The sequence below is a fragment of the Bos grunniens genome, chromosome 9 (genome assembly GCF_055505025.1).
Source record: "Bos grunniens cultivar Pamir isolate PY7600 chromosome 9, Bosgru_T2T1.0, whole genome shotgun sequence".
NCBI classification, from domain to species: Eukaryota; Metazoa; Chordata; class Mammalia; order Artiodactyla; family Bovidae; genus Bos; species Bos grunniens.
This window is the reverse complement of record NC_141173.1, coordinates 68,957,084-68,972,754: the sequence shown is the minus strand read 5'-3', so window position 1 is coordinate 68,972,754 and position 15,671 is coordinate 68,957,084. Positions and strand designations below refer to the sequence as shown.

The 15,671-nt window shown below is 42.4% G+C and overlaps 1 protein-coding gene across 1 annotated transcript in view; it reads left to right on the top strand.

Moving 5' to 3' along the window:
- Positions 1-1,446: 1,446 nt before the first annotated feature.
- ARHGAP18 (Rho GTPase activating protein 18) overlaps positions 1,447-15,671 on the top strand; it is a 203,258-nt gene continuing 189,033 nt past the window's right edge. The window contains exon 1 of the mRNA XM_086316439.1: positions 1,447-1,602. Coding sequence (XP_086172565.1) covers positions 1,559-1,602 — 44 coding nt within the window. The 5' untranslated portion in view covers positions 1,447-1,558. The remainder of the gene's footprint in view (positions 1,603-15,671) is intronic.

The following is a 15,671-nucleotide window of genomic DNA, read 5'->3' as shown; positions in this document are numbered from 1 at the left end:
GTAATTTTTCAAAATTGAATAATGGTGTGATCTGCAAACATGGAGAGTCAATGTTCCTGATATCAACAGTAGCAGAGAGAATATGCTCTGGATTTGACTCCTCTTGGCCTGAAAGAGAGGAAAATAAAACACCCAGCCACACAAAAGGAAAATCCTAGTTAAAGGCCAATTTGCTTATGCATTTGGACACTTATGACAAAAATTAATGTCATTGGGCTAAAAACGCAAAGCTGAGGTCGAGTTGGAATAAAAGTCACACCAAATTCAAGAACTTCAGCCTTCCTGAAAGTGCCATTTACAGACTACCAAACCCGCAGTTCATTGTCACACACATGCATTTATGAGCATTTGCCAATCACCAAGCCCAGGTAAAAGGATTCACGAATAAGCAACATTCCCTGCTTTCACTGAGCTTGCCATCTGAAAGACTGAAATTTCAAAATGTTATCATAATACGTGTTAACATTTAAATTTAAAAACTGCACATTTATAAAACGCTTGTTTTTAAAGTAATTATCTGTAGGCAGATTTCACTTGTGTAGAGATCAATTAATTCATAGCACAGCTGTCTAGATTTTCAAACATAGGCAATTCCACACCTAATCCTTGAGATAATCAGTGATTTGCTAGGATTAAAACCCCTTCACTTCCTAGACCACGTACTTGACCCCAGAGGCAACCTAAGGTGCAGGAAGAGTGTGAAAGACTAAACATCACTGATAGCATCCAAACATCTCCATCAACCTACCAGTCAAAAATATGTGCCAAGTGCAGTGCAATGTGTTCATCTGCCCACCCCAACCCCCTCCCTCCTACCTCCCATACCCCCAACCTACCTCCCTTCCCCTCAGCCCCCTCCCCCCTCTGGATTTGGCTCATTTTGGCAAAGAACATCTTAGGAGACCCTCCACTCCCTCCCTCCCACCCTCGATTTGGCTTATCTTGGCAAAGAACATTTTAGGAGGCCTCCCTCCCTTCATCCCGTCTTTCTTTCTTTCAAAGGAGGATGGGGAGGAGTTCATCTCCCTATTCGAGAAATTACCTCCACTAAATCTCACTCTTGGCCCACCTCTTGGTTCTCAGATCAGGCAAAAAGTCACCGCGTGCAAGACCCTCATCGGAGGCGAGCACGCTCCATAGCTGGGGCCGCTCCGCCCTCGCAGCCGGCTTTGGCTCACACGGAGCTCGGAGAGGAGAAAGGCTCGTGCGGCAGCTGATCCTGGTTCCTGGAAAGCTGACCTTCCCTGCCCAGTAACGTGCGGCTGCCGGAGCCTCAGCTGCAGCTGCTCTGCGGGCCCCGCAGCGCAGTCTCGTGCTCCTTGTCCTCGCGCCCGCGCTTCAGCCCGAGGCTCGTAGCAGCTGCCGGGTGATCCAGCGGAAATGACAAGCCGCGGTTCCCGGTGACAGGAGAGTGCGAGCCGCTGCTCTTCCGAGCCAGAGACAGGAGGTGTGTCGGGGAAGCAGCGCCCTGAGAAGGTTCTCGCCGCGGCGGCTCAAGCTCGTCGCTGTCTCTTCACTTCCTGTCACCCGGGCGTTCCGCGCTCTTGACCTGGGAAAGATGGTTATAATAGTAACAAAGCTGGTGCACTGCCTTCATCTCAGGTAAGGAGAGCGGCTTTGCGTGCTTTTCTCTGCTCTGTGCATGTGGTAACTCCGAAACCCACATTGGGAAAGGTCTTTTACCTGCTAAAGTTTGTTTTTTAACGAAGACTGAGAAAGAGTTTTTGTGTGATTTTAAAAATCCTTTCGGGTTGAGTTTAAAAGTAAGCTTTAGTGTTCTTTCTTGATCTCTGTTTTTCTTGACCCCGTCCCTGACCTGCTTGGTACAATTTCAGCTTCTGTTTGCAAGATGAGGTTAAGGTACTTTTTTTTTTTTCCTTTTTAAAGATTTCTGGGATATTCTAGGGGAGCTACTTTCCATATAGGCAAACGGATATTTTAATTGGTAGTCTTTTCAGGATGGTTATGATTTCAATTACATCTAAGAGAGGATAATTAATAATATTAAAGTTGAACGTCAGTTTTGAGCAGCATTGAACTTAAGTTGCCTAGAGGACATGTGCATACTGTATGCAGTTACCTGGTTATTTGTGAAAACAAAACAAGTGGTGGGGGTTACTCTTGAGAAATAGGAGCCCACAGATTTAAAGAAAAACAAAAAATTAGCACTCCTTCTGTCCTTTGGGTGTTGATCAAGAGAGCGTCTCCACAGCATTGTCAGTTCAAAACTAAAGAAACACTGTCAAAGTGTAGTTTTGTGGTTGCAAATTAACTTTGCTGATGAAAACTGTGGAGTCAGCATCTTTAGCTGACTCTTCATATAAAGAAAAAAATAGAGGAGGTTTTCAAATATAAACCAAGAGCATTCAAATAACTGTATTTGACTGCTACCAAACAAAAACCAACATGTAATATTAACTACAGTTTCAGTTACTATTAATTTGGTTGGAGGTTTTTCGAGAAAGCACTTTTCCTACTAAATCCCAAATTAATAAGTGAGTAGGAGAAGGCAATGGCACCCCACTCCAGTACTCTTGCCTGGAAAATCCCATGGGCGGAGGAGCCTGGTAGGCTGCAGTCCTCGGGGTCGAGAAGAGTTGGGCACGACTGAACAACTTCATTTTCACTTTTCACTCTCATGCATTGGAGAAGGAAATGGCAACTCTCTCCAGTGTTCTTGCCTGGAGAATCCCAGGGATGGGGGAGCCTGGTGGGCTGCCGTCTATGAGGTCGCACAGTCGGACACGACTGAAGCAACTTAGCAGCAGCAGCAGCAGTAGGTCTACAAGTATTGCTTAACACTTAGCAATTATAATCAAATGGGATAGAAAAATGTCTTCTTTATAGTCTAATATTAGATTTCTTTGTTTCCTGCCTAATTGTATCCTTTTAAATAAGCCTTATTGATAATGGTTCATTTAAAATGGTAACTATGTGCTGTTTCTCTGAGATATCCTTTGATGTCTTTTTCTTATCAAAACTAAAACCCTCAAATTACAAATCTTGCAGTGATAAAGAGGAAAAGACAAATAAATGCTTAATATTGAGTAGTAAGTGCTTGACTGAAAAAAAAAACTCTGGATAGATTGTTGCTTATAGTCTTTTTTAATACAGTTCACTGTTTGTGATGCATTCTCTTGTGGACCCATTGAACTATGAACAAGTAAACAGACTCTAGGAAGAAAGAGTGAGGATTCAAGCTTGTGCAGAGCTAAAATGTTGTTGTACTCAGTCATGTCTAACTCTTTGCTGCCCCCATGGACTCCCACCAGACTCCTTTGACCATGGAATTTTCCAAGCAAGCATGCTGGAATGGGTTGCCACTTCCTACTCCAGGTATTCCTGAGCCAGGGATCAAACCCTCATCTCTTACATCTCCTGCTTTGAAAGTGGATTCATTCCCCAAACTCCACCTGGGAAGCCCTAAATGTTTATTTCTATCTTATTCTGGAGGGATTGGAAGCCAGCTCCATTCACTCAAAAGACTTGGTTCTACAGAAGGAACAGAGTTCTTTAAAGTCTCATTATTAGTCTGGGAGCTGAGAGAAATCCATTCCTTCCTCCTGTTTTGGTGTAAATATCCCAACTCCATGCATTGTTAGCACCCCAAGTTGTGAGCTCTCAGCTGACCTGTTCCAAGACAAAAGCTACCTGGGAACACTGACAGTAATAGCCTGATCTCTTATCTTTAGCTATTCATGTCAGCTGAGTTCGCAGATCCCCAGCCCAGGAGACCCTCAGTGGAATTAACTTAAGCATCATGTCTATAGCTCCCAAGGACCTATGGTTTTACTGAGGAAAAACTGTCTCTAAGGCCTGCCTCTGTTCTTGGTCTCTATCACTGGAATAGTTTCTGGGAGGTTCCCCCAACCCCCCATTATCAGCAATGATCATTCTGGTTCTAGTTAGGTATTAAGTTTGTTCTAATGCTAAGAACTCCAATCAGCAGTTGCCTGAATGATACCATAACAATTGATTAATCTGAAGAAGAAAACAAAGTCATTCCATCATTTGGGTTTTGAGAGACAGACAGTTCTGTTTCTTTCTCTGCTGCTTTCTCCTCTTGTCCAATCAGGTGCAAAGTGAAGATGGTGCTGCAGCCTCTGTTGCTGTCCTGTCCCAGCCTTGCTGGTGTCTCTTCCACGTGAGATCGAAAAAATAAAATGTAATTTTTGGACTGCCTTACAGTGGTTGAAGACAATGCTTGAAATATAAATTTCATTTGCCCTTTTAACATTGAATAGTACTAGAACTTCAGTCCCAGTGTGTACGTTTTCCTTGTCTTTTCCTTTATTGAGGAAGAACTTATATCTGCCCCTTTATTTCTACCTTGAATTTTGAGGTAGATTCAGCCTGGTGGGCTGCCGTCTATGGGGTCGCACAGAGTCAGACACAACTGAAGTGACTTAGCAGCAGCAACTAGTGTTTGGGGCTTCCCAGGTAGCTCGGTGGTAAAGAATCTGCCTGCTAAGCAGGACACTTGGGTTCAATTCCTGCATCGGGAAGATCCCCCGGAGAAGGAAATGGCCCCACTCCAGTATTCTTGCCTGGGAAATCCAATGGACAGAAGAGCCTGGTGGGCTACAGTCCATAGGGTCGCAAAATGTCAGACACAACTCCATGACTAAATAGCAGCAGCAATTACTGTTTAGGATTCGAACAAGGCTCAGCTGTGGTTACTGTTTCCCAAGTGGCTCAGTAGTGAAGAATGCTGCCAATGCAGGAGCCACAGGAGATGGGAGTTTGATCCCTGGGTCAGGAAGATGCACTGGAGGAGGAAATGATAACCCCCTCCAGTATTCTTGCCTGAGGAAGTCCCTTGGACAGAGGACTCTGGCAGGCTACAGTAGGTGGAGTCTCAGAGTCGGACACGACTGAGCATGCACACAGCTATTGTTTTGTTCATTCTTAAAACGTAAATCAGTATATGCTGCTACTGCTAAGTCGCTTCAGTCATGTCCAACTCTGTGTGACCCCAGAGATGCCAGCCCACCAGGTTCCCCTGTCCCTGGGATTCTCCAGGTGAGAACACTGGAGTGGGTTGCCATTTCCTTCTCCAATGCATTAAAGTAAAAAGTGAAAGTGAAGTCACTCAGTCGTGTCCGACTCCTAGGGACCCCATGGACTGCAGGCCACCAGGCTCCTCCATCCATGGGATTTGCCAGGCAAGAGTACTAGAGTGGGTTGCCATTGCCTTCTCCAGATCAGTATATACCCCCAAGTATTTTTTTTATAGAGGGACTGCATATATTTTAATAATATTATATGGAACATTTTCATCTATCCCTCATCAGATTTTTTTTGTAGCAGTCTGAAAAGAGCTAATCAACTATCTTGTACAGCCTGAAAGATGTTCATCCTTGTCCCTGGTTGCTTTTGATTTAATAAATGAATTTTCCTTTAATTAGGCTGACTCTTAGCTTTGGTTTTAACAACTTAAGGAAAGGAACATTGTACCTATACAGAACTAGAAATACTCAAACATTAACTGCAGTCTGGGCAAGAAGCCAGCAATATCAAACTAGTTCTAGGGTTGATATACTCGTGTCCAAAAAACCCAGGGAGTCTGTCATCTTCAAGGGCATAGTTAGTTTTTAGCCCAGCCAGCAATTTTCACCTTGTCATTTCTAGAAATTCAACCTGGGAATATAGATACATCCTAAGGCTTTAGGATAGTATTGTTTCTCTGTGACATTCTTCTCTGTGGAATAGTTCAGCAACGTGGGTGGGGGAGGTGGGGAGTAGGGAATGGGGAAGTGGAGGTCATGCTGATGTCTTTTGGAAGGTTCAAGCCTAGTTGGCATCTGAATATCTGCGTTTCTTGGAACAGATCATCAATTTTTCATTCCCTCCTCCTCCATCTTTTTTTTTAAAACTATTTTAAAAATGTACTTGTTTTTGGCTGTGCTGGGTCTTTCTTGTGTGCAGACTTGGTCTAGTTGTGGTGCATGGTCTTCTTATTGCAGTGGCTTCTCTTGCTGCGGCTTTAGGGCATGTGGGCTTCAGTAGTTGTGGTGTGAAGTTTAGTTGCTCTGCATGTGGAATCTTCCCGGACCAGGGACTGAACTGGTGTCCCTTGCATTGCAAAGCAGATTCTCAACCATTGAACCACCAGGGAAACCCACCTCCTTCTACATTTTTAAAGTTGCGTATATTATTATGTTTGAATATCTTGCTTATATCAATTTTAAAAGAGTTGTAAGCCATTGCAGAGTTAACCTGATGAATCTCTTAGAAACCTTCAATTCTAAAAAGTCACCTGGTAAAAGCATTCAAAAAAAGAGTCCAAACTAAATGCCCATTCTCTGCTTCTACTACCATTTATCACACAAATGGGCAGTGATGATGGCAGGGCATGCTGAGAAGAAAATGCACAGTCTTAATCACTTCCTCAGGCTCATTATAAACTTATTAAAAATATTAGTACTTGTTTGCATTGTATTTTCACACCGAGTGTTTTCATGTAGGTTCAGTTCAGTTCAGTCATTCAGTCGTGTCTGACTCTTTGCGACCCCATGAATCCCAGCACGCCAGGCCTCCTTGTCCATCACCAACTCCCAGAGTTCACTGAGACTCACGTCCATTGAGCCGGTGATGCCATCCAGCCATCTCATCCTCTGTCATCCCCTTTTCCTCCTGCCCCAATCCCTCCCAGCATCAGAGTCTTTTCCAATGAGTCAACTCTTTGCATGAGGTGGCCAAAGTACTGGAGTTTCAGCTTCAGCATCAGTCCTTCCAAAGAACACCCAGGACTGATCTCCTTCAGAATGGACTGGTTGGATCTCCTTGCAGTCCAAGGGACTCTCAAGAGTCTTCTCCAACATCACAGTTCAAAAGCATCAATTCTTCGGCGCTCAGCCTTCTTCACAGTCCAACTCTCACATCCATACGTGACCACTGGAAAAACCATAGCCTTGACTAGCCGGACCTTTGTTGGCAAAGTAATGTCTCTGCTTTTGAATATGCTATCTAGGTTGGTCATAACTTTCCTTCCAAGGAGTAAGCGGCTTTTAATTTCATGGCTGCAGTCACCATCTGCAGTGATTTTGGAGCCCCCAAAAATAAAGTCTGACACTGTTTCCACTGTTTCCCCATCTATTTGCCATGAAGTGGTGGGACCAGATGCCATGATCTTCGTTTTCTGAATGTTGAGCTTCAGGCCAACTTTTTCACTCTCCTCTTTCACCTTCATCAAGAGGCTTTTGAGTTCCTCTTCACTTTCTGCCATAAGGGTGGTGTCATCTGAATATCTGAGGTTATTGATATTTCTCCTGGCCATCTTGATTCCAACTTGTGCTTCTTCCAGCCCAGCGTTTCTCATGATGTACTCTGCATATAAGTTAAATAAGCAGGGTGACAATATACAGCCTTGACGTACTCCTTTTCCTATTTGGAACCAACATGCCAGCAAATTTGGAAAACTCAGCAGTGGCCACAGGACTGGAAAAGGTCAGTTTTCATTCCAGTCCCAAAGAAAGGCAATGCCAAAGAATGCTCAAACTACCACACAATTGCACTCATCTCACACGCTAGGAAAGTAATGCTCAAAATTCTCCAAGCCAGGCTTCAGCAATACGTGAACCGTGAACTTCCAGATGTTCAAGCTGGTTTTAGAAAAGGCAGAGGAACCAGAGATCAAATTGCCAACATCCGCTGGATCATCGAAAAAGCAAGAGAGTTCCAGAAAAACATCTATTTCTGCTTTATTGACTATGCCAAAGCCTTTGACTATGTGGATCACGATGAACTGTGGAAAATTCTGAAAGAGATGGGAACACCAGACCACCTGACCTGCCTCTTGAGAAACCTATATGCAGGTCAGGAGGCAACAGTTGGAACTGGACATGGAACAACAGACTGGTTCCAAATAGGAAAAGTCTGTATATTGTCATGTAGGTTACTATATTAAATAAACATTTGATGCCTACACTTCCCTATCTTTCCCCAAATGCCTGAAATTCAACATAGACCCAAGAGACTGAGCTTTATCTTTGTGTTCCAAGCTTGCTTCTCTAGCTGTCACTCCTGACACTATCTGTTTGGTAGGAAAGGGGAGAATCTCTTTGTGTTCTTTCTTTTCCATCTGATAGAAAGTAATGTCTATACAAGTTTGGAAAAGCCTCTCAGATCTTTCCCTCCCATCCATTCTGCTGGTTACTATTTTGGTTCAGTCAGTTCCTTCCATTTTTCACTGGCTCTGTTGAGCATTCTGTAGTACTCCACTCTTTGGTCTTCTGTTTGTGCTACAGCCAGAGTGATCTATTTGGGCTCTCAAAAAATTTAGGTGCCTGACCACGGTGGTTTCCAGATGACATGATACAGTACCACACATCCAGATCATCTGTGAATTTCTCAGACGTACAAGGTACATCTCAATTCGCCTTCACTTTCTAAATTTATCTCCTTCCTTTTCTCGCTGTTTTACCCCATGATCTACCTGTGTTGATCTTTTGTTTCTTTAATATATTAATCTTGCGCCTGTATCTCCTGTGTCTTCTACTGTGATATCTTTCTCCATCTTCTCCAAATAGTGTATTTTATTCATTCCTGGAGATCCAGACCGAATTTGTCTGTTTCTTAGCTTCTCCTGAAACAACCTGATTAATATTAAAGCAGTTGCTTCCTTGGTGGGCTATAGTCCATGGGGTTGCAAAGAGTCAGATACGACTGAGTGACTAACATTTTCAATTTTTCTTTTTTTCTGTAGTCACTAAAATCATTGGTAGTTTATTCACTTCATGTTAATACTTAATATTGATTGTGTGCCTTTTGCTTGCCAGATACTGCATTTAGTTCCTGAAGATACAGGAATGAAAATACGCGGACTTGCTCTCTCCATGAATGTCTAGTGGCAAGACACCTCCAAAGTGAGAGACTCCACAGGGCCAAAGCAGGATGCTGTTTGGGGTCATTATTTACTATTGTTATTACAGAATTTGGTCCTTCTTTAGACTAGGCTTCTTTCTTCAGCCCTGTGGGTCCACTTAGGCAACTAGTCTACATAATCCTGAAACCGTAGGCCTAGGTCTGTGAATTAAAGGGCCAGAGAGTGTGACTTATTGGAATAGAACCATCATTATTGGAACAAAAATATAGTATCAGATGTCTAACTGGCATTTTTTACTTTTTAAGGTTGCTCAACCAATAGTCCTAACATCTCTTTTCTCATTCCCTGCATATATTGTTTTTATTTTATTTGTTTTAGATAGACTTCCTTTTAGAGTACTGTTGGGTTCATAGCAAAATTGAGATGATAATACAACCATTTATCACATACCTAGCCTTCCCCATTATCAACATCTTCCACCAGAATGATAACATTTGTTACAACTGATGAACCTACAGTGATACCTCATAATCACCCAGAGTTCATACTTTACAACAAAGTTCACTCTTGGTGTTACACTTTCGATGGGTTTGGGTAAACGTATAATAACACACAGGCTTCCCAGGTGGCTCGGTGGTAAAGAATCTGCTGTCAATTCAGGAGACATGGTTTGATTCCTGAGTCTAGAAGCTCCCCTGGAGAAGGAAATGGCAACCCACTGAGGTATTCTTGCCTGGAGAATTCTGTGGACAGAGGAGCCTGGTGGGCCACAATCCGTGGGGTCACAGAGTTGGACGTGACTTAGCGGCTGAGCACGCACAGCACATGATGACATGTATCTGTCATCGATATGATACGAGTATTTTCACCGCCCTAAAAGCACTCTGTGCTCTGCTTATTCATCCCTTTCTTCCCTTCCCTACCCCCAACCCCTGGGAACCACTGATGTTTTTATTGTTTGCAGAGTTTTGCCTTTTGCAGAATGTCATAGAGTTGGAATAACGCAGTATGTAGTCTATTCAGATTGGCTTCATTTAGTAACATGCATTTATTTTCCCATTGTCTTTTCATGACCTTCTAGCTCATTCTTTTTAGTGATGAATAATATTCCATTGTCTGTGGCTATACCACAGTGCATTCTTTCTAATTATTTTTGTTTTTTTCTTCTGTTGGACTTGGGTCTTTAGGGGGTCAAGGCTTTGTTTGGTTCCAGGCACATTTATAGTATGCACATAATTAATGGTTGTTGTGTGAATAAGTCATAGGTGAATATATGAGACATGTAATTTTTCTTTTTCTTGTAGTCTGTCCTTCACCTGGAAGCAGCTTCCAGACTGGATAAGTTTGTGCTTGTGGGAGAGTGTGCATTTTATCTTGCTTTTTCTCTATTAGCCTGCCATCACTTCTTAAACACAATGGTCAGTAAAGTACAGCTCTTGAGCTAAATCTGCCCTGATACTCATTTTCATAAATAAAGTTTTAATGGTACACAACCATGCCCATTCATTTGTGTAATGTGACTGGAAGACTTGAGTGATAGAGAGAGAGACCATATGATCACTTGTGCTAAATATTTACTTAGCCTTTACAGCAAAAGATTTCTGACCCCTGCTCTAAGTGGGGAAGAAGCTAGAGTCTGAGATCAGGGTGGCAGAAGTGATTGCTTGAGGGGACTTTTCCAAAGTATCAGCTGTTAGATCCTTCAGTTCAGTTCAGTTCAGTCGCTCAGTCATGTCCGACTCTTTGCAACCCCAGGGACTGCAGCATGCCAGGCCTCTCTGTCCATCACCAACTCCCAGAGTTTACTCAGATTCGTGTCCATTGAGTCGGTGATGCCATCCAACCATCTCATCCTCTGTCATCCCATTCTCCTCCTGCCCTCAATCTTTCCCAGCATCAGGGTCTTTTAAAATGAGTCAGTTCTTCACATCAGGTGACCAAAGTATTGGAGTTTCAGCTTCAACATCAGTCCTTCTAATGAATATTCAGGACTGGTTGGATCTGCTTGCAGTCCAAGGGATTCTCAAGAGTCTTCTCCAACACCACAGTTCAAAAGCATCAATTCTTCGCTGCTCAGCTTTCTTTATGGTCCAACTCTCACATCCATACATGACTGCTGGAAAAACCATAGCCTTGACTAGAGGGACCTTTGTTGGCAAAGTAACATCTCTGCTTTTTAATATATTGTCTAGGGTGGTCATAACTTTTCTCCCAAGGAGTAAGCATCTTTTAATTTCATGGCTGCAATCACCATCTGCAGTGATTGTGGAGCCCCCAAAAATAAAGTCTGCCACTATTTCCACTGTTTCTCCATCTATTTGCCACGACGTGATGGGACCATGTTAGATACGTATATGGAATAATATGTTTCTGAGATTTATTTTGATTAGTGTTGCAGGTAGAAACCATAAAAACAGATCTGGTGAAAGATCTGGTAGCTTTGTTTTACTAATCACAAGACAGACGCTTTTGACCCAAGCCGATTTTAAAACTTTAACATGAATCAGAATCACCTGGAGGGCTTGTTTGAACGCAGAGTGTTTTCCCTCCCCTGAGTGAACTCCTAATTCAGTAGCCTCGGGAGATGCTCCAGAAGCTGCATTGAGACAGGTTCCTGGATGCTGCTGATGCTGTTGATCTGGGGACTACACTTTCAGACCCATTAGTTCAGAGCTGTGATTCTGAGCCTCAGTTGCATCTCAGAACCATCTAGGGAGTTTAAATTTTTTTTTTTTTAAATAAAACATACTTGGCCTCACCCCAAACTTACAAATCAATCCCCAGAGTTTGTCTGTATTTTAAAAAGAGTAATTCTGAAGAATAATCATCTTGCTTTTAGAACTGTCATATGGGCTTTGCTGGCTAAGATGTACATGAGCTGTTTTGATGACAACAAACTTTGTTTACAGTAAATTCTAAAAAATTACATCCAGATATCATTCCTTTCTTAGTTTTAAGTAAAACTAAACTGGAATACTGTATGTATATTACATTTGTCAGTGGACTGCAGAAAAATTATAGTCTAAAAAGTGCACTCAATTCAGCAGAGTTCCTTTTTTCTTACTAACTTTGGGAAGTATTTGTAAATTTTGTTTTTTCACTGTGTAAAATTAGTTGCAATTCTATACTTGATAATTTCCCTTAAAATGAGTGAGGGTAACCAACAAGGACCCACTATGTAGCACAGGGAACTGTTCTCAATATTTTGTAATAACCTAGAAGGGAAAATCAGAGATACCAAAGAAAATCAGAGATACCAAAGGAACATTTCATGCAAAGATGAGCTCGATAAAGGACAGAAATGGTGTGGACCTAACAGAAGCAGAAGATATTAAGAAGAGATGGCAAAAATACACAGAAGAACTGTACAAAAAAGATCTCCACGACCCAGATAATCACGATGGTGTGATCACTGACCTAGAGCCAGACATCCTGGAATGTGAAGTCAAGTGGGCCTTAGAAAGCATCACTATGAACAAAGCTAGTGGAGGTGATGGAATTCCAGTTGAGCTATTCCAAATCCTGAAAGATGATGCTGTAAAAGTGCTGCACTCAATATGCCAGCAAATTTGGAAAACTCAGCAGTGGCCACAGGACTGGAAAAGGTCAGTTTTCACTACAATCCCAAAGAAAGGCAATGCCAAAGAATGCTCAAACTACCACACAATTGCACTCATTTCACACGCTAGTAAAATAATGCCCAAAATTCTCCAAGCCGGGCTTCAACAATATGTGAACCATGAACTTCCTGATGTTCAAGCTGGTTTTAGAAAAGGCAGAGGAACCAGAGATCAAATTGCCAACATCTGCTGGATCATGGAAAAAGCAAGAGAGTTTCAGAAAAACATCGATTTCTGCTTTATCGACTATGCCAAAGCCTTTGACTGTGTGGATCACAATAAACTGGAAAATTCTGAAAGAGATGGGAATACCAGACCACCTGATCTGCCTCTTGAGAAATTTGTATGCAGGTCAGGAAGCAACAGTTAAAACTGGACATGGAACAACAGACTGGTTCCAAATAGGAAAAGGAGTACGTCAAGGCTCTATATTGTCACCCTGCTTATTTAACTTATATGCAGAGTACATCGTGAGAAACGGTGGACTGGAAGAAACACAAGCTGGAATCAAGATTGCCGGGAGAAATATCAATCACCTCAGATAAGCAGATGACACCACCCTTATGGCAGAAAGTGAAGAGGAACTAAAAAGCCTTTTGATGACAGTGAAAGTGGAGAGTGAAGAAGTTGGCTTAAAGCTCAACATTCAGAAAACAAAGATCATGGCATCCAGTCCCACCACTTCATGGCAAATAGATGGGGAAACAGTGGAAACAGTGTCAGACTTTATTTTGGGGGGCTCCAAAATCACTGCAGATGGTGACTGCAGCCATGAAATTAAAAGCCGCTTACTGCTTGGAAGGAAAGTTATGACCAACCTAGATAGCATATTCAAAAGCAGAGACATTACTTTGCCAACAAAGGTCCGGCTAGTCAAGGCTATGGTTTTTCCAGTGGTCACGTATGGATGTGAGAGTTGGACTGTGAAGAAGGCTGAGCGCCGAAGAATTGATGCTTTTGAACTGTGGTGTTGGAGAAGACTCTTGAGAGTCCCTTGGACTGCAAGGAGATCCAACCAGTCCATTCTGAAGGAGATCAGTCCTGGGTGTTCTTTGGAAGGACTGATGCTGAAGCTGAAACTCCAGTACTTTGGCCACCTCATGCGAAGAGTTGACTCATTGGAAAAGACTCTGATTCTGGGAGGGATTGGGGGCAGGAGGAGAAGGGGACGACAGAGGATGAGATGGCTGGATGGTATCACCAACTCCATGGACGTGAATCTGAGTGAACTCCGGGAGTTGGTGATGGACAGAGAGGCCTGGCATGCTGTGATTCATGGGGTCGCGAAGAGTCGGACACGACTGAGCGAGTGATCTGATCTGATAAGGGAAAAGAGTCTGAAAGAGTATATCTGTATAGCTACTACCTGTCTGTCTATCTGAATCACTTTGCTGTACAGCTGAAAGTAACACAACATTGTAAATTAGCTATACTTCAATACTGGGTTGGAGAGTCATGAACAGCTCACATTCTGACATCCTTCCATGGTTTCACTGTAGCAGGTTTAAATGTTCAAGTGCTTTCTAAAAATGGCTGGAAATAGCCCAAGAGGTCTTCTTTCTGGCTTTTCCTCCTCTCTTTTCAGAGAGAAAACATCCCTTACCATCTGGGTAGGTATATTTTTAAACAAAATAAAATCCTGTTGCTCTGTACATGCTTTTGTTTAGAGATTTTGTTTCCCCTCTACTGCCATTTCTGCATACTATATCTCTGTATTCATTTTAATTTCGTTGATTGCTATTTGTAATGTTCTGAAGCTGAGTATTATGTCAGAATACAAATAAGGCAAAACAACCATGAAATAGTAAATGTCTAAGAAACAATTATTTGGCACTTTGGCTGCTAATGTAGTTGCCTCAACAATCAGGAGCCACACAAAGAACTCCTAAGCCCTGTGTTTAGGAAGGGTGAGCATTGCAGTCATGTTTTTGGTCTGCAGTTTAAAAAAATTTTTTCTTTGACCTTAAAAGGGTAGGAATAAATACAAAGATTTGAGTTTATGGATCCCCCAAATTCATACAACAAAATAGCCATCAACTTCAACTACATAATTTTGCATATGGAATCATGATGATTACTAACATGAAGTGTCAGAATATGAGTTTGACAAATAGCTTTATAAAAATCATGTACTAACGTATGGAAGAACTAATTTGTTAAAGGAATTTGAATTTGAAGTCAGCTGTCTTGAGTGAAAATTCTCACTTTTTTTTTTTTTTTTTTTGCATTTCATTAGGAGATGGATGCGGAGAAGGCAATGGCACCCCACTCCAGTACTCTTGCCTGGAAAACCCCATGGATGGAGGAGCCTGGTAGGCTGCAGTCCACGGGGTCGCTAAGTCAGACATACCTGAGCAACTTCACTTTCACTTTTCACTTTCACGCACTGGAGAAGGAAATGGCAACCCACTCCAGTGTTCTTGCCTGGAGAATCCCAGGGACAGGGGAGCCTGGTGGGCTGTTGTCTGTGGGGTCGCACAAAGTCGGACACGACTGAAGTGACTTAGCAGCAGGAGATGGATGAGGAAGTACTTAGGAGCTATTGTGAGTTGCATAGAAATGAAGAACTTTTATTCTTTCCTTTTCATGAAGCCATGGAAGTCACTTGCTTACGCCTAAGTCAGCTCTACAAAGGGGGCTTTTATTTGTAAGGACTCATAGTTACAGCTTCTAGAAGGCAGTAGCACCCAGGAAAACCCCAAAGTAATAAAAGATGTTAATCCATTACTCTGTGTTGTTCTTATTTGAGCATGATCATTGGAAGAGTCAGGGCTAGTTATTCAACTAGAAAAATTGATTGAAGTAGAGACTCTTTCTTAACTTTTTGAATTTCATTTCTCAAGTGGGAATGTTCTAGATTTCTCTTTTATACATAAGCAGGGCCAGTGTTGTGAGCATTGCTGAGGGCTCTCCTTGTTTTGAGAGCAAAACAAAGTACTTCTTGTTGCTTTTTGTCTTGCTCATAGGAATGTTGTTTAGGTCAGTGGGTTTCCAAAATGAACATGCTTTGCCCACGCTCAGATGGGCCTTGTGCTGGTTTAATGCTCTGCCGTTACTGTCTTGAAGCGCTTAATAAATATTTTCTGAACAAGGGGCCCCGTGTTTTTATTTTGCACTGGATCCCATAACTAACACAGTCAGTCCTGGCAACAGGAATGGGATCTTATTCATCTTTTGTTTCCCTGCAAATTTTCAGCATTGTGCTGGATGCACAGATGAGTGAA